The 22,902-nt window shown below is 40.3% G+C and overlaps 2 protein-coding genes across 4 annotated transcripts in view; one reads left to right on the forward strand and one right to left on the reverse strand.

The window, feature by feature from the left end:
* DNAJB6 (DnaJ heat shock protein family (Hsp40) member B6) overlaps positions 1-22,305 on the reverse strand; it is a 92,175-nt gene extending 69,870 nt beyond the window's left edge. For all 3 annotated transcript variants that reach the window (XM_075550174.1, XM_075550173.1, XM_075550172.1), the window contains exon 1: positions 22,148-22,305. The gene's annotated coding sequence lies outside the window, so the exon portion shown is untranslated. The remainder of the gene's footprint in view (positions 1-22,147) is intronic.
* On the forward strand, positions 11,650-12,473 carry LOC142448992 (pre-mRNA-splicing factor SPF27). The gene has a single exon (XM_075550767.1). It carries the CDS (start codon positions 11,702-11,704, stop codon positions 12,377-12,379), a length of 678 nt encoding a protein of 225 aa, XP_075406882.1. The 5' UTR covers positions 11,650-11,701; the 3' UTR covers positions 12,380-12,473.
* Positions 22,306-22,902: the final 597 nt, after the last annotated feature.

Below are 22,902 nucleotides of genomic sequence, written 5' to 3' on the forward strand. Positions count from 1 at the left end.
AGAATTGGGATCATGATAATTGGGGGGAGGAAGCATTCAAAAACTAGAGGAAGGTTTTGAGTTTCATTGTTGCTACACTTAACCCGAGTGACTCATCTCTTCCCCACTACCCATCTGCAAGGGGTGTCCAGCTGTCTATAGATGGGCACTGGGTCCCCCATCATGCACTCCCCTCATTCACGATATGATTTTCCCCCGTCTTTGTTGCTTGAAACCTGGTTTCCTCGGTCCTTCATGATCACACATGTTGGTGTGCTGAGAAGACTAACTCTTTACAGGAGTATAAAATCTCATCTTGCTCTCAAAGCTGACAGTCTCAAAAACACCTAAAGCAAAAAATCAAAATTACAAAACATACATCCATAATCATCATACAATATAAGAGCTCAAAGACCAAAAGCCAAATAATAGCATAGCTGACAAGCTTGATGGAATAGATATAAAATGCCAGTCCTGCAACTAATTATGAAATCCACGTTGTCAGATGAGATAAAGCATGCACAGAAATTCAAATGCTTACAAAAGAAAGAAAAATGAAAAACAGTATCACAAAAATACAAATAAACAACTAAATTTAAAACTTTTTATAAAAGTCCTTGGATCAAAGTCATCAAAGAGATTAGCATATTGAGCAAAATCTGTGAAAGCTGGAGGAGGGCAGAAAAACTGTCAGAGGAAATTTTTTCCCACTAAAACGTTTGTTTGCAATAGCAAAGTGTTTTGTTTTGTTGTTTTTTTTTTAAAAAGCTCTCAAAGTTTCAGGATTCTTAGGCATAGACAACTAACTGTATATGTCAAATCAATTTTACTCATGTGAAATTAAGAAACATATAACTGAATAATTTGCAAATTCTATGAGTTATAAAGTTTAAGGATCATGGTAAAAACAGACAAGATTTTTAAAATAAAAATGATTGTCTTATAGATTTACTCCCAAAATTGAAAAATAATAACCTAGAAAGAAAAACTGCAGAATTATTAATTCTAGAATATACCTGTGAGTGGACAAATGAACCAATTAGCGAGGTCATGATAAATGCACTAGAGATTAAAGTTGGCAAGGATTTCATTTTACTTCCATCCAAGATCAACATTATTTGGAAGCAGAAGTCAGGAAATTGAAAAGTATTGTGCTAAGCAAATCTACTGCAAAATACCTCTTTAAAGTGTTAAAAGGCAATTGGAACTCTATGATGCTCACTCTCCCGACACAACGGCTGGAGCCAAAGTGGGTGAACAAGGAAATGTGGTGAAGAAAGCTGATGGTGCCCGGCTATCAAAAGAGATAGTGACTGGGGTCTTAAAGGCTTGAAGATAAACAAGCGGCCATCTAGCTCAGAAGCAACAAAGTCCACATGGAAGAACACACCAGCCTGTGTGATCGAGTGGTCCCAAAGTGATCAGTTACCAGGCATCAAAGAACAAAAAATCATATCATTGACTGCACACCTCCATGATAGGATCGCTGAAGACAAATGGGTGCAAAAGCAAATGTGGTGAAGAAAGCTGATGGTGCCCGGCTATCAAAAGAGATAGTGTCTGGGGTCTTAAAGGCTTGAAGGTGAACAAGCGGCCATCTAGCTCAGAAGCAAATAAGCCCACATGGAAGCACACCGGCCAGTGCGATCACGAGGTGCCAAGGGACCAGGTATAAGGCATCATGCAAAAAAAAAAAGATATAAGTGTGTATACGTATGTGTATATATGTGTATATGTATATATATACCATATTAAATGAAGGGAGAAGTGCAGAGTGGAGACCCAAGGCCCAAGTGTCGGCCACTGGAGATCCCCTCATAGAGGGGTTTAGGAGAGGAGATGGGTTAATTAGGGTGTGAGGTAGTACCAATGAAAAACACAGCTTTCCCTCAGATCCTGGATGCTTCCTCCCCGCAACTACCATGATCCGAATTCTACCTTGCAGGGCTGGATAGGACAGAGGCTGTACACTAGTACATATGAGGGCTGGAGGTACAGGGAATCCAGGGTGGATGATAACTTCAGGACCAAGGGTGTGAGGGGCGATGCTGGGAGAGTGGAGGGTGAGTGGGTTGGAAAGGGGGAACTGATTACAAGGATCCACATGTGACCTCTTCCCTGGGAGAGGGACAGCAGAGAAGGGGGGAAGGGAGACTCCGGATAGGGCAAGATATGACAAAATAACGATGTATAAATTACCAAGGGCACATGAGGGAGGGGGGAAAGGGGAGGGAGGGGAAAAAAAAAAGAGGACCTGATGCGAGGGGCTTAAGTGGAGAGCAAATGCCTTGAGAATGATTGGGGCAGGGAATGTATGGATGTGCTTTATACAATTTATGTATGCATATGTATGGATGGTGATAAGATTTGTATGAGTCCCTAATAAAATGTAAAAAAAGAAAAGAGAAAAAAATTATTAGGGCAAAGACTGTACAGATGTGCTTTATACAATTGATGTATGTATATGTATGAACTGTGATAAGAATTGTATGAGCCCCAATAAATTGTTAAAAAAAAAATCAGAAAACAAAAGAAAAAGGCAATAATGTGATGTTGAAGACTAAAGTGACCAGAACTAAGTCATAGTCTTTTAAATCACCTCGTAGGCATGTGAAAACTGGAAAATGAGTAAGAAAGACCAAAGAAGAATTGATACATTTGAATTATGGTGCTGGCAAATAATTCTAGTAATGGCCTGCCAGGACAACTCAACCTGTCTAGGAAGGAGTACATACAGATTGTTCCTTAGATGTGAGGGGCATCATCTCAAGTACTTTGGGAATAAGGACCACTTCATTCTTGGTAAAGGACCCTGGAAAGAACTTCATTCTTAGTAGAGTCAGCAACAGAGTACGAGATTATCAACAAGAGTAACACAGTGGCTGTAACAACGGGCAAAAACATGGTCCATGAAGATGACATAGGACCATGCAGCATAGTGGTCATATCTTGGGGTGCAAATTAAAGTCAATAGTTTGAAACCACCAGCTGCTCCAAGGGAGAGATGTAGCTTTCTACTCTCATAGAAACTCAGAAAGTCAAAGGAGCAGTCCTACCCTGTCCTATGAGACCACTTTGAGTCAGTATCAACTAGATGGCAGAGTTTATAGGACTGAGAAGTGTGTCATTCTGTTGTACCTATAGGGTCATACTGTAAGTTGAAACCAACATGGCCACCTGCAAGTATTTGGTTGCTAATCATATTTAGGGAATATGTTAAGGAAATTTTAAAAACTCAATCATTTATAAAATAATTAAGTGCCCAATTATAGACTCCATTGGTAGGTAGTTAGAACATTGGAACATAAATGATTGAACTCTGATTGGTTAATACAGAAAACTTCAATTTTAGAGTTACTAGCAACAGAAGAGACCCTCATGGTATGACATACTTAGTCAAAAGTAAAAGCAATTCTTTAAATTCCAGGAACTAAAATTCTGACCAAAAAACTCACTACCATCAAATCAATTATGACTCATAGTGACCCTACTAGGGTTTCAGAGACTTGTGTTAGTTTGGGTAGACTAGAGAAACAAATCCATAGACACTGATATGTGTTTAAGAAAGAGCTTTATATACAAGAGCAATTGAATAAATATTGAGAATACATCCCAGCCCAGTCCAGATCAACTCCATATGTCCAATACCAATCTATAAAGTCATCTCCAGACTCATGAAACACATGCAATGACACCGAATGCAGGAAGATGGCAGGCTAGTGGGTGGGAAGTCTTGTGGATTGGGTTACATTTTAAACATCTCAGCTAGCAAGGGTCTCCACAGGGCTTCTCTGGCTCCAGAAGTCTGGCTCCATCAGCCTATCTCCATGTGTCTTCTCCACAGGGATGTCTCCCAGGCAGTGACCCGAGTGCGTCTCCTGCCTCCAAGAAGGAAATACAGGAGTTCCCAGAATACTCAGGAGAAGGCCATGCCCACATAAAGGCCTCATTAACTATATCCTAATTGACAGGCTAGACTCCACCCCTACACTCTTAATCTGCAAATTGACACCAGATTATGTAACTACCATACTGTAAATCTGTACAGAAGTGGGCTGTCTTTTTCCTAGATAGTGGCTGATGGTTTTGAACCTTTCAGTTAGCAGTTCAATGTCTAGCCCACAGGATCACCTCCTTAGGAACCTAACCCATCAACCACAAACCAGCAAAAGTAGCCAAGTAGCCAGGGAAAAATCAGCAGTTCTTGACCTATAATTCAAAGAACTAAACAAACATACAAGGTTATTTTCACTCGAGCTCATTACTATTGATAAAAAGGCTCTGAAGCAGCATGTTAACAGCTGCAATAACCTAGAAGTAACAGAAGTCATATAGTGAACACAGAAAAAACATCCAACACTATGCTAATCCACAATTACTAACAAACGAGGGTACAGATTTCAAGACCTCCCAACTTCAAATATGTGAACCATCACTTCTGAGCCTTGTGAGCCAATGGGTCAGATGAGATGGTTTAGCTTTTGCTATCAATTCAAAACATGTCTCTCTTGCAAATCCAAAAGGTACTTTCATCAATGTACCTGTGTGTAACTGTGATTATGGCAGCCATGCAGCCAAATACTGTAAAGTACTTTAGCAGAAAGGTTAAAAAGAGGGCTTGGACTCAGGTGATAGTTGCTGGTCGATTACCCAATCAGCTTTTAGGGGGGAAATTTTTTTTTGAAAAATGATTCCTAAAGGGACATTGATTACAGTAATGTGCTTAGTATAAATTAATGGTTCCTGGAACACAGGAAACACTCAAATGTTACTTATTTTTATTTCTTGAACAGAAAGGACCTGAGAAAAATGAAATTATCATGAATAAAATCAATCACCTGAACTCACAACTACAAGGTACACATTGTCTTTTAATTCTATTTTTCTACAAGCTTTCTGAAGCCATCTCATATGGTAAACTGGTTTTTGTAAAGAAGCAAAAAATTAAAAAGGGGGTACTAAGTTTATCCCATCCTATGGAAGAGTCTAATAAATGATGCTGGAAATTGGATTTCCATTTGAAGAAATATAGGATTCATGCTTCACAGTATCACAGAAACAAACTTAAAAAAACATGGATTATGGACTAAAATGAAAATCCAGAAGCATAAAATCCTTAGAAAAAAACAGGAAAACCTGGATTGAGTCTAGCTTTTAAACAACTGATTAGCTTTATAAAATAACAAAAGAACAAACCCAAAAGATAAAATAAATGGAACCTCACAAAAATTAAAAACTTTGGTTCATCAAGTCTAAATTTACCAGAAATGAAAAAACTAAAAACTAGGATATTTTCCAAAACCAGACTCATCTGTCCAATAAAAGTCTAGCCCGCCACCGCCGCCACCACCACCACCACCCACCATATTTTATTGGGAAAAAAAAGTCTAGTAACCATAATCTGTAATAAACTTTGATAGCAAGAGAAATAGCCCAATCATAAGTTGGGTAAATGATATGAATAGGCATTTTGCCAGAGACCATCAAATAAAAGAAAACATACTCAAGATCATTAACCATCTGAGCTGCGAATCAAAACCACAAAAAGATACTATTTCACTCCCATTAGAACGGTTAAAAAAAAAAGGAACCTAGCAAATGGAGAGTATGCTGGGAAACTGATGGTGGGAATGCAAAACGGTATATAGCCCTCGAAGCCAGACACTAACAATAGAACTATCATATGACCCAGCAATTCCAGCCTAGGTAGTGTCCTAGGAAAAACAATCACCAAAAAGTTTTATTAATGAAAACATAGAAAACAGGCTGATAACACCTCAGTCACCTAAAAGAAGAGAATTGGGGCATCAAAAAAGAAATTATGATCGCAGTGAACTAAAAGGCATAATTTTTAGTATCCTGAGTTTATGTTGTTACTCTTAAAAGTAAAGCATTCACTACTCTGCCTTTCCTGCAAATACTATATTCTAGGGAAAATTAAAAAGTTTTGCTTGCCAGTTGATACACACGTTTATTCCAAACAAAATGTTTAAACATGTCTGTCTCATTAGTAAGGCTTCAAAAACATGGTACATCTCTTTATTTGGGGGGTGGTGGTGGTTATGAGGTCAGGGCTAATACCAAATTATTAACAAAACTTAAATGGTTAAGTCTTCCCAAATCATTCATGGTTTGACAGAACGTGTACTCGAATGCTGTCCACCCTCCCCCATATGAAACAACTGTTTTTAGAGCTAGCATTTCAAGGAAGATCAAGTAGGCCTCAAAGATGAGCAGCAGAGATAGACCATTAACCTGGATGAATGAAGAATCCCAGTGGCTGATGCAACAGTTACTGAAGTTGGGATCTCACATGGCTTGGCATTTTCAATCTTAAGCAAACACCTTGCCCTTACAGCAAGTTTTTAGCTAGATGGGTCACAAAAGCATTGTGTGACCTTCCTACTGTCACTGCTACCTAATTCACAATTAAAATTTCATTAAAACAACTAACAAAATTAACTTAGCTCAAAGAGCTAATCTTTCCATCAAGCACTATCAAAGCTAAGGAAGATAATTTTATGGAAAGAATTGTAACCAGAGATAAATCTTGCATTTACCAATACGATCCAGAGAGGAAAGTCCATTCTAAACAGTGGTTTTCAAAAGGTTCTGCTGGGTCAGTTAAATTCAAGACAGAGGGGTCAGCTGAGAAGGGCTTGGGTTTTGTTTGTAATTCCAAAGGGTCAATCGTGATAGATTTCCTTAACAGCCACAGATTATCATAGAAAAATAATTTTTAAGAAAAGGAACGTTGTATTGTGAGAAAATGCCAGCAAAATTGGACAGATAAAGCCTCTCCGTCATGACAATGTGCCTGGCTCCTTCTTCAAGGGCAGCAAGGGCTGTCTGATCTTACCCCTCAGACTTTGCGATCCCAACTCAAAAAACATTCACAAGGTATGTGTTGAGTGCCTTAACTGCTATTTTAACATGGCGTAAGCCAAAGATCAGAGTTCTTCCTTCAAGGAAGTTAGGTGACCAGATTTTAACATTGGTAAAGCGGGACACCATTGATAAAACTCATATCCTGGCGAAATAGCCACATGGCAGCCGAAAACCATTTACCCTGGGACTTTTTAAAAATACCGTGGGACACGGAAAAAATTGTTGAAAAGCGAGACGTCTGGCACATACCTAGATTGAGAATATGTTGAAAAATAAGAGCTTCATGTTTTGCTATTTTTGTTTACTAAAGGTTTCTTGTGTTTTGCAGTAATACGCTATTTTTTAAAAAGAATTCCAGTTAAGAAATACAGAAGAAATGCTAGAATTTGAGAGTTTCTATTTTGCAAAGCCTGTGCAGTAGTTCTCACAGCAGACTTGGACCAGCTGCATCGGCATCACTCTTGCATCCAGAATCAGAAACTGTGAGGTCAACCCCAGTATTCCATGTATTAAAGGGGATTGCAACGCAAGATTGAGAAAGGAAATAACAGGCTTAAAAATGGATCGTGGGCGCCTTCAGGCAATCTCTCCACCTGGGGTTTAGTAACAAGCAGAGTCAGCTTTCTATCAAAATAAAGTATGGAGCAAGGGTCAGCGTGCTTGTTGGGATGGACGCAAGAGGACACAGTGCAGAACTGAAGATAAGAGAGACAGAGAATGTGGCTGCTAGCTGGAGAACTCAGGAGAGCAGGCCAGAGATCTGGAGCAGGCCAGAGACCTGAGCAGAGCTCTTGGCTTCCCTTGGCTTCGGATAAAGAGCTGTAGTTGTCAGTTTCTGAAGGTGCCCTCAGCCTAGGACAGCAAAGTGATCAAACTGCCCTCCTGCCCTTCCCCTTCCAATCCCAAACATCCGAATTACAGACCTGAGGGTACAGAAAGTGGGATGGAATGATAGCATGGATGACTGGATAACCCCACTCAAGGGAAGTTAACAGAATAGTATGTGAAAGTAGATGGTGGATGGGGTGAAATAGGGCAAAAATAAGTAAATAGGGTTCATGGGGGAGATGGGAAAGGTATAAATAGGAGCCAAGTGCAAGAGGAAAGTATTTTGAAAGTGATTGTGTTCACAATTGTACAGTACTGCTTGATGCGTCTGAACTACGAAATGCTATGAAGTCTACAAGGGCTCCCAATAAAATGATTTTTTTAAATGGATCATGAAAGGTCTTTGATAAAAGACCTTCAGACTGATAATCATATGATTATATATATGCTCAAGGATCAAGTAGAGACATAATAATCGACTGTATATTGGATGGTAAAAACAGCCTGACATTTTAGAAATAGTGCCTCATTCCAAAACAATTTTAAGCAAATTGCTGCTTAACCAAAAGATCCATGTCAGTTACAGCTTTCAAGTAGATCCCAACTCAGAGCAGTCCTATAAGCACAGGGTAGCGCTGCCCTTGTGGGTTTCAGACATCGACAGGCTGGTAAAATTAGCATTATTTTAATATATACTTACAGTTATTACAGTGCTTCCTTAGTCAAAGGAATATACTGTTTCTTTAATCAAAGATAAGCAACTAAATCAACTCTACCACTTGTTTTGAAACCAAGAATTTTCCAAGATTCCAATTATGGCAATAAAGAAATTTTTTTGGATTTTACAGACTCTCAAGATTAGCCAAACATACTTGCTCTTCACTTAAAACCAGATATGACTGTAAGGACAAATAAGAAATAGTTCGTCAGTGCTCTCCTGGAGGGCACAATCTCATATTTAGTAACTATCAATGTGCATGACTACCACATCAATAAAAAGAACAATCCTAACAGTTTCTCTTCCTCTCCTATCTTGTTCAATTTACGCTGAAGAGGACAACAATATCAGAAAAACATAAGCCCTCAGAAGGACAAGGCGGCAAAGTAAACTTGGCTTCCTATCTCAACTACTCACCCACAAATCAAGGGGGCAACATAAAGTTTTGACCCATCTTCCTTTACTTAGCAGCGCTATCAGTAAAAGTGGCACCTGTGCTTCATTCAATGCATTTCCCCCCATACTATTTTGAAAATACAGAATCAAAGAAAGTTATTTTCATAAAAACATACTCACTTGACTTGCTGCCATTTAGTCAGAGAGCCTCTGTAGAAGAGTAGAACTGCCCCCGTGGGTTTCTGTATGAGATTGTAATTCTTTACAGAAGTAGAGAGCCTCATTCTCCTGTGGGGCACAGGGTGGTTTTGAACTGATCTTCTGACTAATAGCCCAACACCTAACCCATAATGCTACCTAGGCTCACCTACAACAGTACATTCACAAGATCAGCCACAAATATCTAGAAATATAAGCACACACAAGAACTAGAAGCAGGTGCAAATTGTACTCAACAAAAGCACTTTCTAAAACTGTGCTATACAATTACAGTGCCCAGTAGTTGCAATTCATTATATTTAAATTCATTAAAATTCAGTCACACTAGTCATGTTTCAGTGTACAATAACCCTACGTGCTAGTGACTGTGATATCAGAAAGCAGATAAAGAACATATCCAATATTCCAGAGAGTTCTAACAGAGATAGTGCTGTTCTAAATTAAGGTTTAAAATATAAAACTCAATTGCCTTGATGACATTTCTAACTTCAATTTTAGAACTTCTAATTTCCAGTGAGTCAGACTGAATGTCTCCGAAGCCATAGAAAACCAATTATTCATATTCTTTTTAATATAAAATTTAAATTAAAAGAAAAACTAGCGTGTCAATTTATGCAATTTCTAACAAAACCAGTCAAATCATGTTAAAAAAAGAACTCAGTTGTTGCCACTAATCCTTACTAACAATAAACTTAAAGGTCTGTAATCTTATGACTTTTAGGAAGCATATTAAATATGATATCCAAATTCTTTTGATCATATTAGTAAAAAAACCCATTAAGTGCATATCATGTGCTGGAAAGTGGAAAATTTAAGATTAAAATTAAATTTAAAAAATCATGGAACTTTTTATATCCCCAGTGTGTATAAACTGCATAATTATATATTATAAACCTCTATTATTATGAACCATTAAAATAAAAATGAAATTGCAAAGGATGAAACATTATTTGCACTGTATAACTTATCAATTATTATACTTCATATTAGTATTAACTAATAACTACCTTTGGTAGTTACTAACTACCAAACAAAAAACAAATCCACTGCCACTGAGCCAATTCCAACTCATAGCAATCCTAACCAGGGTTTCCAGAGCTTTAAATCTTTACAGGAGCCTCATCTTTCTCCTGCAGTGACTGGTGTGCTAACACCCAGCCATCCAAGGGAGGAGTCCTAGCTTAATCCAAATCACAAACTGGCCTTCTCTTTAATGCTTCACTCACACTCACTGCCACTGAGTTGATTCCAACTCAGGGTAGAATGGCATCTATGGGTTTCTGAGACAGTACATCTTTACAGGAATAGAAAGTCTCGTCTTCTCTGGCAGAGGTTAGTGGTTTTGAACTGCTAACATGGTGATTAGCAGCTCAACTCAAAAGGGCTTTCTCTACCCAATACCTAATAGTGCCTGTAACTGGAAAAGTTCCCTTTAAAAAGCAGTATTTTAAATAGTCTCCTTGTGACTAACAAAGAGGTGACTGAAAACTGCAACTCTAGAAATCTTAATAATCTTTTCACTCCTTACCTTTTTCCATTAGAAGACCTGGTAGCACTGTAGTTAAAGCACTTAGCTGACAATGAAAAAAAAGTCAGAGGTCTGAGCACAACACCAGCAGCTGTGTGTGAGAAAAATGTGGCAGTCTGCTTCCATAAAGAACGCTTGTGTTCTACTCTGTCCTCCAGGGTCACAGTGAGTTGAATCAATGCAATGGCAATGGGGTTTGAATTTTGTTTTGGATGTTTTACAAATACCAAGATAGTCAAAACCTGGAAACCCCCTCAGTCTGGCACAAAGACTACCATACAGCAATAGAGTAAAGGTGGTATCAGAGCTGTGAACCTCTATCAAGTTGTAGTATAACTCAACCTTCTCTCAATCTATCCCCAGCGGTTCTTAAACTGTGGGTTATAATCCTTTTGGGAGTTGAATTACAGTTATGAAGTAGCAACAAAAATAATTTTATGGTTGGGGGTTCACCACAACGTGAGGATCTGTATTAAAGGGTTGCAGAGGTAGGAAGGTTGAAAACCACTGGTCTACCTCATCCCAATGAAGAAAAGGCATTAGGATCAATCCCTGTATTAAAATTCAACTTTTTTTAATGATAAAAATACAGGCTTTGTATTTGAACGTGTAATTTATTTAAAGAACATATGTAATATGGCCATTATCTTCTTCCTAAAACACCTCTTAACAGATTTTTCTTAGGAATACAAGAATAAAAAGTGAGAGTAAACGCAACATAACTTTGTCAGCTGGAAGAAGAATAATAACCTACTCAGGGTAAAATGAAGAAGGAAGCAATTTATACTTCTTTTGCCCCAAGAAGGTTGATTCTGACTCATAGCAACCCTACAAAATGGAGTAGAACTGCTCCCCTAAGAGTTCCAAAACGGTAAATCTATAAGGGAGCAGGTAGCCTCATCTCTACTTGAAAATGCTTCAAAATTACAAGGCAAATTTAGAAAAAAAAGTTGGTATTTACAGGCCCCACTGGTAAGAGGCACTGTGGTGAACAGAGATTATTTGGTCCATAATTTAAATACCTATTTTATAAACAAGGATTTCAGTGGAACCATCCCTTTTAGAAAAGACATTCAGGGCAGGCGTGCTGAGATGCTCTGGGTTTCCGCGCTGTCCGGCGACGCTCTCTGAATTCCGCCGCTGTGATGGCGGGCACGGGGCTGGTGGCGGGCGAAGCCGTGGTGGATGCGCTCCCCTACTTTGACCAAGGTTATGAGGCGCCGGGTGTGCGGGAAGCGGCGGCCGCGCTGGTGGAGGAGGAGACTCGCCGCTACCGCCCCACCAAGAACTACCTGAGCTACCTGACGGCCCCCGATTATTCGGCGTTCGAGACCGACATAATGAGAAATGAATTTGAAAGATTGGCTGCCCGACAACCAATTGAATTGCTCAGTATGAAACGGTATGAGCTGCCAGCCCCTTCATCGGGTCAGAAAAATGATATCACCGCATGGCAAGAGTGTGTGAACAACTCCATGGCCCAGTTAGAGCACCAAGCAGTTCGAATTGAGAATCTGGAACTCATGTCACAGCATGGGTGCAATGCCTGGAAAGTATATAATGAAAACCTAGTTCATATGATTGAGCATGCCCAGAAGGAGCTCCAGAAGTTACGGAAACATATTCAAGATTTAAACTGGCAGCGAAAGAACATGCAACTAACAGCTGGGTCTAAACTGAGGGAAATGGAGTCAACTTGGGTATCTCTGGTTAGCAAGAATTATGAGATTGAACGGACTATTGTACAACTAGAAAATGAAATCTATCAAATAAAACAACAACATGGAGAGGCAAACAAAGAAAATATTCGACAAGATTTCTGAAGAAATTGTTTTGTAAGAAGGGCGAGAATGAACTATATGTAAATTAAATTTTTTAAAACATTTTTAAATGTGGAATAAAACATTTTTTTACTTAGGTGAAAAAAAAAAAAAAAAAAGAAAAGACATTCACTAAAAAGACACTAACTTTAAAGCTCAAAAGGTAACGATGTTACAGCACACTATCTTTAAAAATATTTCACCCAATGCTAAATATGGTAGGAAGATATGCCCTTCCTATGTCTTCACAATTGGCCACTATAGTCAGAAATTCATTCTCTTTTTCTCAGATTGTAAAATTTTCTCACTCATTGCCATGAGTCAATGCCAACTCATAGTAACCCTATCAGACACGGGTTAGTGCTGCCCTGAATATTCCCCAGACTGTACCTTTTGATGGTAGTGATTTGGGGCAGAGCGGCTGCCGATCTCAAACTGCTGACCTTGCGGATCACAACTCAACAGGTAGCCACTAGGCCACCAAGACTCACTTGCAAATTATTAACCATCTCTAATATTTAACTTCTAAGGACTCAAACCATAATACCCACCTTGCTTGCTTTGTCCAGACAGATCTTATAAATACACTTACTACTCCTCGCTTACTGACCAGCTCATTAATCGATACTTAGCATTTTAACAATAGTTAGAAGTCCACTATACAATTATTTTTTTTGTAATGAATCTGGCAGTAATAATCACTTAGATGCAAGGCAAGAACATTTAATAAGTTTCTAGGCCATGAGTCTCAGTTGGATGGAAGCTATGTAATGAAGTAAAGCATCCTTGTCATCTGGTGTAATCATCCTCCATTTATGTATTAACAGATTTTTGCATTAACAACCTGGTCTTCACAATATCCATGTCTATTAATAACCATGTCTAATAATGTCTTAGCAATGAGTAAAGGGTATATAAAAACACTACCTTCTATAGATTTTGTCTTAAGGTACACATACGAACAACACACAAGATACTCCTTTCAAGGTAAAGACTTTATCATACTCCCACAAAACTAATCTGATTCCTAATGCTATTGACCTAGCACACCATTATGCTAACTTAATACACAAAGGGAAAAGGTGGATTTAGCCATTATTGCTTGCATTTGCAAATATCTTTTATTACTAGAGTTCTTAGAAGGTGGAATTCTAGTCAAGGAAAACCTGAGTCGTCGTTACATCTCTGAAATCTTCCTTTTATTAAGAGAAAGTAAAATATTTCTTAGATTTCCCAAGGATACTGTCCCCTTTTTAAACTCTACATACTGTTTTTCAACTTTGGAATATCCACTAAAACTCAAACCAAACTCAAAGCCATCAAGTTGATCTTGTCACATAGCAACCCTGAGACCAACCAGAACCACCCCTGTGGGTTAACTCTTTACAGGAACAGAAAGCCTCATGTTTCACCTTCAGAGTTGCTGATGGTTTTGAACTGATGACCTTGCGGTTAGCAGCTACACAAACAGTGTGTGGCCAGGACTCCTTGGACTACCTATTAAATGTCAAAAATTGCGAGGGCTAGAAAAATGTAGCAAATGTATATAGTACTTCCTTTGAGATATGACTGAGTAAACAAAAACTTTGAAGTCAGGAAAGGCGAGAGAAGGCTAAGCATATTTACTGAAATGTACTAAAGATACTTCATAAGTTACCTAATACACCTCTTATCTACCTTCAAAACCTCACTTTTTTTCACTTTGGAATTTTTCTGACCAATTACCCAATTTGTGTTTCAAGGGAAATATGTCCCTTTGAAACACATACAACAAATACATACATCAAACACATACTCAGTATCAACCACATGCAAACCTACAGGCAGATGACATGATTCTCAAGCTCATGGAGCGCAAGCTTTTAACAAAGAGTAAAATGCAAGAAAATAGCCAGGAAACACTATTAAAATAGTGCAAATTTAAATCCCCACCCACTCAAAAACAAAAAGGTGATGCAGAGAAATGATCCCCGAGCCATTAATAATGAGCTATGTCATAGGATCATGGAAATGGGGGGACCTAAAGCATCATCTCTCTCAAAACTCCTTATCTCTACCAGAGTATGAGCTTCAGAAGCACTTTTTTCTTTCACTATGCTTTTCAATGAAATCTTATGTGCTGTCACTTGGGCTATAAATAATAAAGTATTAGCTACTGGAAATCTTCAATTAATGAACTGGCTCCAAAAAGGCAGCTTTTTTCCATAGCTCAGTTGACCCCTGTAGAGGTTACATAATATCCTGTCAACTTGAGTGAAGGGATGGCATCTACCCTGTCAATCAGGTCATAGCCAATATGGCCTGTGTGAGCATGGCCTTCTCCGGAGGATTCTGGGAATTCCTGTCTTCCTCCCAGAAGGCAGGACACACACTCTCTGCTTGACATTCTATTGACAAGTCACATGGAGCTACAGTGATGGAGCTAGAGGAGCCAAGTGAAGACCCACACCAGCGCTTAGATGCTTCCACCGCCACTGAATCTACAAGGCTTTCCACCCATTGGCCTGTGGTCTTCCTGCATTTGGCATCATTGCATGGCTGTGAGTCTAAAGAGGAATTTGTGGACTACCATAAGACATATGAGCTAATGTCAGACTTATGAACTTGATCGGGACTGGGCTGGGATGTTTTAATATACAATTGCTCTTTTACATAAAGCTCTTCTTTATATGCATGAGTCTCCCTGGATTTGTATCTCAATTCTGCCCAGACTAACAACCCCTTAAAAATAATTTCTATTCTAATGATTTGTCTAAAGTAATTGTAAAAAGTATTAGACATATATGCCCTCTCCCTTCCCTACCCTGTGTTCCTAAAGAATGCTTAGCAAAAATAGAAGGGCAGCCTTGATTCTGGGACTGTATTACAAATATATCTCAGTTCCTACAGATTAGCCCTATGTGTCAAATTCTTAAGTGTGTGTGTGGACTTGAACAGTTATTCTAAATTCTAAGGTCTTTTGCTGCTCTATATTCCAATTCTTAACCACCCATGTAAATAAGGTGTTATTGTACATAAATGATCTTGCCATCCATGATACACTTCGCACATCTCCCTAGTCTACTGAGCAAAAGAAAAGTTAAACACCCCTTCTGCTTATCACTACTCACCCTCAGATTATGTTAAGAAATACAATCAAAAGAGGCCATATGTCTATTATATTTTGTTATCTTTGGCTTTAAAACCTACCAAATCCAAGCATTTATTATTTCTGACTTTAAGGTATTATTTTTTAAGTATATAATTCATACCATGGTATTAAATTTAAATATAATACTATTTGGATTATGGAATGCAAGCAGGTACCGATTTTTAATGTAGCTGGTAAAGTGTCATTTCATTAGCTGATAAATTCCCAGAATACATAACTAAGAAAAAACTGTCCAATCCCAACTACGTGGACTCCCCACCGACACCCCCAGAAGAATTCACTTCAGCGGGCTTCACTAAAGCTACAGCTCAGGGAGAGGGGTGCGTCTGATCAGAGCACACAGGAGCAAACGAAGAAGAGGATAAGAGGAACAACCCTGGCCCACCAAGCCCCAAGAACAATATCCTGCTCAGAGTAGCCAATGCAGAGGACCATAGGGCCAGCCCCACCACAAGACACAACATCCCTCACTGACCCATGGCACTACAGGGGCCAACACTGGAAGAACATTGCGGGAAATTGCGCCCAATCTGACCCCACCACACCAGGGCAAAAAGCTAAGGGCGTGCAAGAAAGCAGCAAGAGAAGCAAAGCAATGAAGTCCCTGGGGAATACCTAAAATAGACTTTGGGGCCAGAGCATGGTACCCCATCAGACTCAACCAGTAAACACTCCTAAAGGCCAACAAACAGACCTGGGACTATTTATAGGCTTTTCCTTTTTTGTGGTTGATTTTTGTTGTTTTGTTTTGCTGTCTTGTTTTTGTGCTTTTTAGTGTCTCTGCATTTCTACCTAGATAAGATAGGCAGAATAAACAATCCAGAGGAGAAAACTACCAATGGTTGGGGAGGGGGAGACACGGGAAAGGAAGAGGCGAGGGAAAGGGAAAGAGGGTGTCCATCAACCCAGGCACAAGGGAACAAGTGATCTAAAATCAATGGCAAGGAAGGCTGATCAAGGGCAATAGAGCTGAAAGAGATTACTGAAATCAGAATTAAGGCAGAACATGATAGTGGGCCAAGAGGAAAGTAATAGGAAATAACGTAAAGAAACTAGGCAAAGGGTCTAAAGACAGGCATGTACATATGTAAATATATTTTTATAAAACGATAAATAGATCCATGTACATATATTTATATATTAATTATTAAGGTAACAGGCAGACATTTGGCCTCTACTCAATTACTCTCTCAATAACATTTTCTTCTAATAACCTGACATTCCGTGATCTCACCTTCCCAGCACAATCGCTGAAGACAAAATGGGTACATTAGTAAATGTGGTGAAGAAATCTGATGGTGCCCAGCTACCTAAAGATATAGCATTTGGGGTTTTAAAGGCTTGAAGATAAACAAGCGGCTATCTAGCTGAGCAGCAACAAAGCCCACATGGAAGAAGCACACCAGCCTCATATTGTTTTGTGATTAATCATGTTTAATTATGTTCAATTTATAACAATGAAAATACATCCAGCATATCAAATTTTACATTACAATTCATAACAGTAGCAAAATTAGTTATGATGTAGCAACAAAAATAATTTTATGGTTGGGGGTCACCACAACATGAGGAACTGTATTGAAGGGTTATGACATTGGGAAGGTTCAAAACCACTGTTCTATTTCTTTTGTGCTTCCCCCCTTACCCCAACTATCATGACCCCAATTCTACCTTACAAATCTGGGTAGACCAGAGCATGTAGACAGGTACACATAAAGGCTGGAAACAGAATCCAGGACAGACAAAACACTCAGGGACCAACAATGAGAGTAGCGAATACTAGAAGGGTAAGGAGAAGGTGGGGGAGAAGGGAGAGCCTTTCTCACAAGGACCTACGTATAACCCTCTCCCAGGAGAAGGGACAACAGAAACGTGGGTGAAGGGAGACATCAGTTAGTGTAAGACATGAAAAAATAATAATTTATAAATTATCAAGGGGGAGGGAAGAAGGGAGGGAAGGAAGGTAGGAGAGAATAAAAAAATGAGCTGATACCAAGGGCTCAAATAGAAAGAAAATGATGATGGTAACATATGTACAAATGTGCTTGACATAATGGATGGATGGATGGACTGTGATAAGAACTGTACACGCCCAAGGTTTTAAAATAAGAAAAAACAGTAGAAACACACTCACACTCTATCACAGTCCATAACATTTTGTTCATACACAACATTTTTTTAAATACTCCAAGAGCAAATATAAGTTAGTTTATTTGCTCTATTACTCAAGATCTAAGACTATTCTTTCAACTAGTAATTATCATCTATTAGGCTTACAAGCTCGGTTAACTTCTTCTCACTAAATATACAATAGAGACGTGCTATATGGCAAGTATTCATCCTCTAGTACTAGTGAGCTAAAGTTGTATGAGAGGTTCAGAAAGGTCATATAAAAATGAAATTAAAAGATAAATTTAAAGGCTCATGTGTGTGTATATATAGACCATCTTACACACTTAGATTCCATTACTGATAGAGGGTAATCAGGATACAAAACTGATAAGGAACAGGGCAAATTACTGTTTCCTATGCAGTCTGAGTGGTCCTGGACACTGCAATGTCAAAGGCACTACCATAAAATCAATTCTAACCCATACAACCCCATCGAGGGTTTTGATACTACAAACTGTTAGTCTTCAAGCTTATTTGGCTTATGGCCGCCTTTTCAAAAAAAAAAAAGTGTAATTTTCTGCTTTTGCAGCCCAGCTGGATCGTTCCAACTCCTCCAGGGGGCAGTATCACCCCCTTTGGTGAAGACTGCATAAATCTTTACAGGAACACAAGTTTTTCTTCCAAAAGCAGGTCTAAAGGATGGAGCTTTCACGCTAGCATCTCCAAGACCTGGCCCACGGAGCCACCAGAGCTCCTTGGGCATTGCTCTAGCCACAAAAAAATACAATAGACTAAGGCTTAGCATTCTGAAGGTTGACAGGAAGAAATAATGAAATGTCCAATAATTTTTATTAATGCATAAAACATCTGAGACCACACACATATCTAGTAATACAAGGCGGATTTTCTAAATGCCTTTGGAGGCAAAAGGGTAAAAAGAATTCTAAAGGGGGAAAAATCATATAATGTGGGAGGTAATTTCTTTTTACAACTATATGTTTAAGAACCAATGGCTGCTGTTTGTTCAATTTCAACAGCCCCAAAACAGCCTTACACATTTTAGATTGTTATCATAACCATTTTAAGAGGAAACCAAGCTATATTCACATTCCTTTCAAAATAAGGAATGAGGTATAAGGAAGACGGTCTTTTCTCCTTTGGTGCACACTGTAACCAAACAGTACGTATTTTCTGAGGAATTTGAATACTTTCTTTTTTTTTCTTCCAGAAATCCCATTTTCTCACCTTAACTGGATATATTTAATATGTACTTCATTGTCTGGTATGATATTAACAAGACAAGTCTCAGTTGTTAATTCTGTATCTCACCTCATAAATACAAATTTTGACAAAATACTGTAACCAATGCATAACAAAAATGGCAAATATTACTGTTTTATCGTTATTGTCTCCAATTAGGATTTGTTGCTTTTGTCTTTCCATTCCTACATTATCATTTTTATCTTTATGCTTACTTTCAACTTCCCATTTCCTCTTCATTAGCCTGATTTTTAACAGTTCTATTGTCACTCTATTCACACACCACACAATTCAAACAGTTCAATCACATCAAGAAGAGCCACACAATCACCATCACAATCAATCCCAGCACACTTTCTCCCCTCCCCCTACCCTGGTTAAATTGCCCCTATAATGAGTTGGGCAATCACCACCAGTTGGAGTGCTCCTGCCCCTCCTCCCTCCCACACACATTTTTTGCTACCCCCAACCCCTCACTCTCCCCATCTCCCACCCTCACCCTCACTCTCCCTACAACCCCTTACATCAGTTCTTATCGCCATGCATGCACTCCCACCTTGCTTCACCAAAACTGGAAACCCAACAAAACAAAGATTCTATCAATGTAGAAGTGCAACATAGGTTACTCTCTTGCTGCTTTTCTCAATCTGTCACTAACTCACCAACAAACTCTGTAGTTACCCTCCTTTCACCACTAGATGGGTGTCCAGAACAAATTTAAACCAAACAGAAGCCATCCTAAATTCTAGAATTTCTGATGCAGTGTAAAAGCTTTGTTTACAGTAAAATCAAAACAAAGAAAAACCTCTTAAAACATGAACCTGTAAGTATATAATCATATCCATTTACTCTTTGCCAACAACTGTCAGAAATGATTTTTTAAAATTTAATCACACTTAAGCATCAACCACTATACATTGAAGTTGAGACTTAAAACTACCCATGGTGATGTTCGGTATAATATTTTATAAAGTCAAAATAAAGCTAATACAAAGAAGAATGGCCCTACGTTTAGTTTGAACACTTAGAAAAAAATCTGCTTAAATAGAAAAGGTACTGTACTGTATGCCATGATTGCCGGTATCACATTGTAATTCCATACCCATAATTTAGTCTTCATACAATTCCTCAAGCTATATTTATTTATATGTCCCCTCCAGTCCTTCAGAATAGTGTTCTAGTTCCATGAATAACTCCCTCAACCTAACCTTTTGAAATCAAATAGAAACTTTAATTTGTTTGGAAGAGGTGCTCAGTGCTCTTAAATTTCCAACTTTCTCATCTTCTACCATACCACACTGAACCTAGACATTTTTAAAAAACCACTTCAACCTTTTATTCTCTTCCCATTTCCTGCCAAGTCATCCACACCTACAAACTACTACACCAAATTCCATTCTGCGTAATCCAAAAATTTCCAGTTCACTGAAGTGCGTGCATAAACAGGCTTCAACAAAAAAAAAGCAGTCCCTGAAATCAATCTAGAAACAAGAATAACAACCTAGTTTAAACGTTCCAGAAAGAAAAGTAGGGTCTGCTAATCAATCAATTCCTTTCAGAAATTGAACTGTTCAATTCCTGATTTAAGTGAATATTCCCAAGAATGTAATTCCGCCTGAAAAATAAGTAACAAATGGGGCTAGGGGAACCCATCACAAGGTTGGATGTATAACTGGGGGAGGGGGGAAATAATATAAATGTGGGTGGAAACAATGGATGGTGTAAGATACGAAATAATATATAATTGATCAAGGAGTCAGGAGTGTGGGAAGGTGGGGAGGTAGGGAGGAAAAGGAGCTGATAGTAATGGCTCAAGTAGAAAATGTTTTGGAATGATGATGGCAACATATGTACAAGTGTGGTTAATACAGTTAAATGATGATTGCTAACAAGATTTGTTTAAGAACCCTCCAATAAAATTAACAAAGTAATTTAAAATAATAAAACAACAAATAGGCTACCATGGCTTGGGTTCTAACTTTCCTGTTTTTTTCATACTGAGTCTAACTTTCCAACTAAATCTATTAGTTGCCAAGAGTCAAGCCATAAACGTGTGCTCAAAATCCACAATTCCAACGAAAAATGTTGAAATAGAAACCAGCGTCTATCATGCTGAGAGATGTGCTGATTGTACAATTCATTTTGATATGACTGATCGATTGAACTATTCAACTGTATGTGTAAACTTTGTGCCTATAGAACTGTTGGAGAGAGAAAAAGAAAACAGCGTCTCGTCACCAGTTCTCCCTAAATCTGCGGCGGCAAACTTGCAATTGGGGTTCTAATTCTAGGGTGGTGACAGGAACCGTCTGCAATGGCTATTTCCCTTCCAATCGTTTGTGAGCAACTTCGTAATTAAGTTTGTATTTCAAGGTGATGCTTACCAAACCATCCTTCCAAAAACATGAAGAGTGAAGAAACACTGCCCCTCTGGGTCGTCGTCGTTACAACACAGGTTCTTTCCTTACTTGGGCAAAAGGTTCAAGTCCTCATAGGAACTACGGACTAATTAAAAAAAAAAACGAGCCCCAGCAAATAGGTCTTAGACGTGAGTTTTGCTGCTCAACAAACTTTTAAGAAAAATCCGTCTGAAATTCTAGAGAAGGGGGTTTTCCCGTTCGCACCGCCTGCTTCCTGTTCTCAGTACTCGCCGGCCTTCCTACCAAGAATTGGTTCTTTTTCCACACTAACTCTCTGTCCTCGTTTGGGGCTCGATCGTGTAGTGACTAAAAAAGAGCGGGTTTCTAAGCCCCTGCCACGACCAAGGGGGGAAACGGGGGGAGACGAAAAGGCCGAGACGCTTCCGCGCCAGTAGGTAAATGGGAGAACAGCCTGCGGCAGTAGCCCAGGCCCGCGCCGCCGTCGCCCGAAGGTCCCCCCGCACGGGCCCCACCCCCAACCGCCAACCCCGGCGAAGGGAGCCCGGCTCGGAGCAAGGACACCGGAGAGGCCCGCGGCGTCCGCGGGAGGGGAGAGGAGGCGGGGCGGGAGCCGGGGCCTGGGCCTTCACGCCGGCCGGACTCCAAGGCCTCAGGCCGAGCCTGGGGTCGAGGGAGCACCGCCAGGCCGTGAATCCCTTCCCTCCAACGACTCTCCACTCCCCGAGCGCGGCCGGCCCGGCGACAGCCAGGTCACCTCCCACACACCCTGTTGCTGAGGCGCCGGGTCAAGTCCGCCACGAGCGCGGACTCGGAAGCTGTGCCCGTGTCCCCACACCGACCCCGTGGCCTGCGAGGTCCTCCCCTTACCCAAGGAGGTTGGCAGCCAGCGGCAGGGAGGAAGAGAAGCTGGGCAGTGGGGCCCGCGGGCTCCTCTCAGGTCCGGCACGGCTGCTTCTGGTGGAGGCGGCGGCGGCGAATCCTCGCGCTTTCCTTTCTCTCCCTTTCTCCAGCACAAACAGGAAGTGCGTCAGCGTCGGGTAGCGCGGCGACGCTCAACTTCCGCCCGGCAATGAATCCGCCGCGGCGGCTGAGGCGGCTCGGGTTTCCGAGTTGGACGCCGCCGACGATTCCGGAGGCTCCGTGCGCTCTTCCCTAGAGCGCCCCCTGCCGACAGGGAGTCCCGCCGGAGGCTCGGGTGTGCTTCACACGGCGGCCTTGGGTGGATGGTTCGCGGCACCAGTGGATGGCCGGTTCTAACAGACCCCTTTTCAAAATCTTAGATGACCCACCGCCCCGGCTGGCAGTCCCTCCCTCCACCTTCAAGGCCTCGGTGACCTTGGTGGAGAGGAGACTAGGAAGAGCTTTGGAAGGCGGCTGGGGCAGGTCGCGGGGGAAGCCCCGCCCCGCCTGCGGCCATTGCTGAGCCCTGTGAGTCCCACGTGGCTGCGGAGGGAACTAGTCCGTGCCAGTGCTGCTTGGCGTCAGACACCTTACCTGCAGGGGGGTTATAGCCTGATCGATGAATTGAACTCGCAATGAGAAAGGAAGGAGGAGAAAGAAAACATTTGGTGGGCAAGGGCTCTCTTCCCCAGGAAGTGGGAAGGGCAGAGAAAGCATGTGTG

This window comes from Tenrec ecaudatus, chromosome 5, assembly GCF_050624435.1.
Source record: "Tenrec ecaudatus isolate mTenEca1 chromosome 5, mTenEca1.hap1, whole genome shotgun sequence".
NCBI lineage: Eukaryota > Metazoa > Chordata > Mammalia > Afrosoricida > Tenrecidae > Tenrec > Tenrec ecaudatus.

Excerpts from the sequence above, each read along its gene's own strand:
- LOC142448992 (XM_075550767.1), top strand. The coding sequence starts at position 11,702 with ATGGCGGGCACGGGGCTGGTGGCGGGCGAAGCCGTGGTGGATGCGCTC.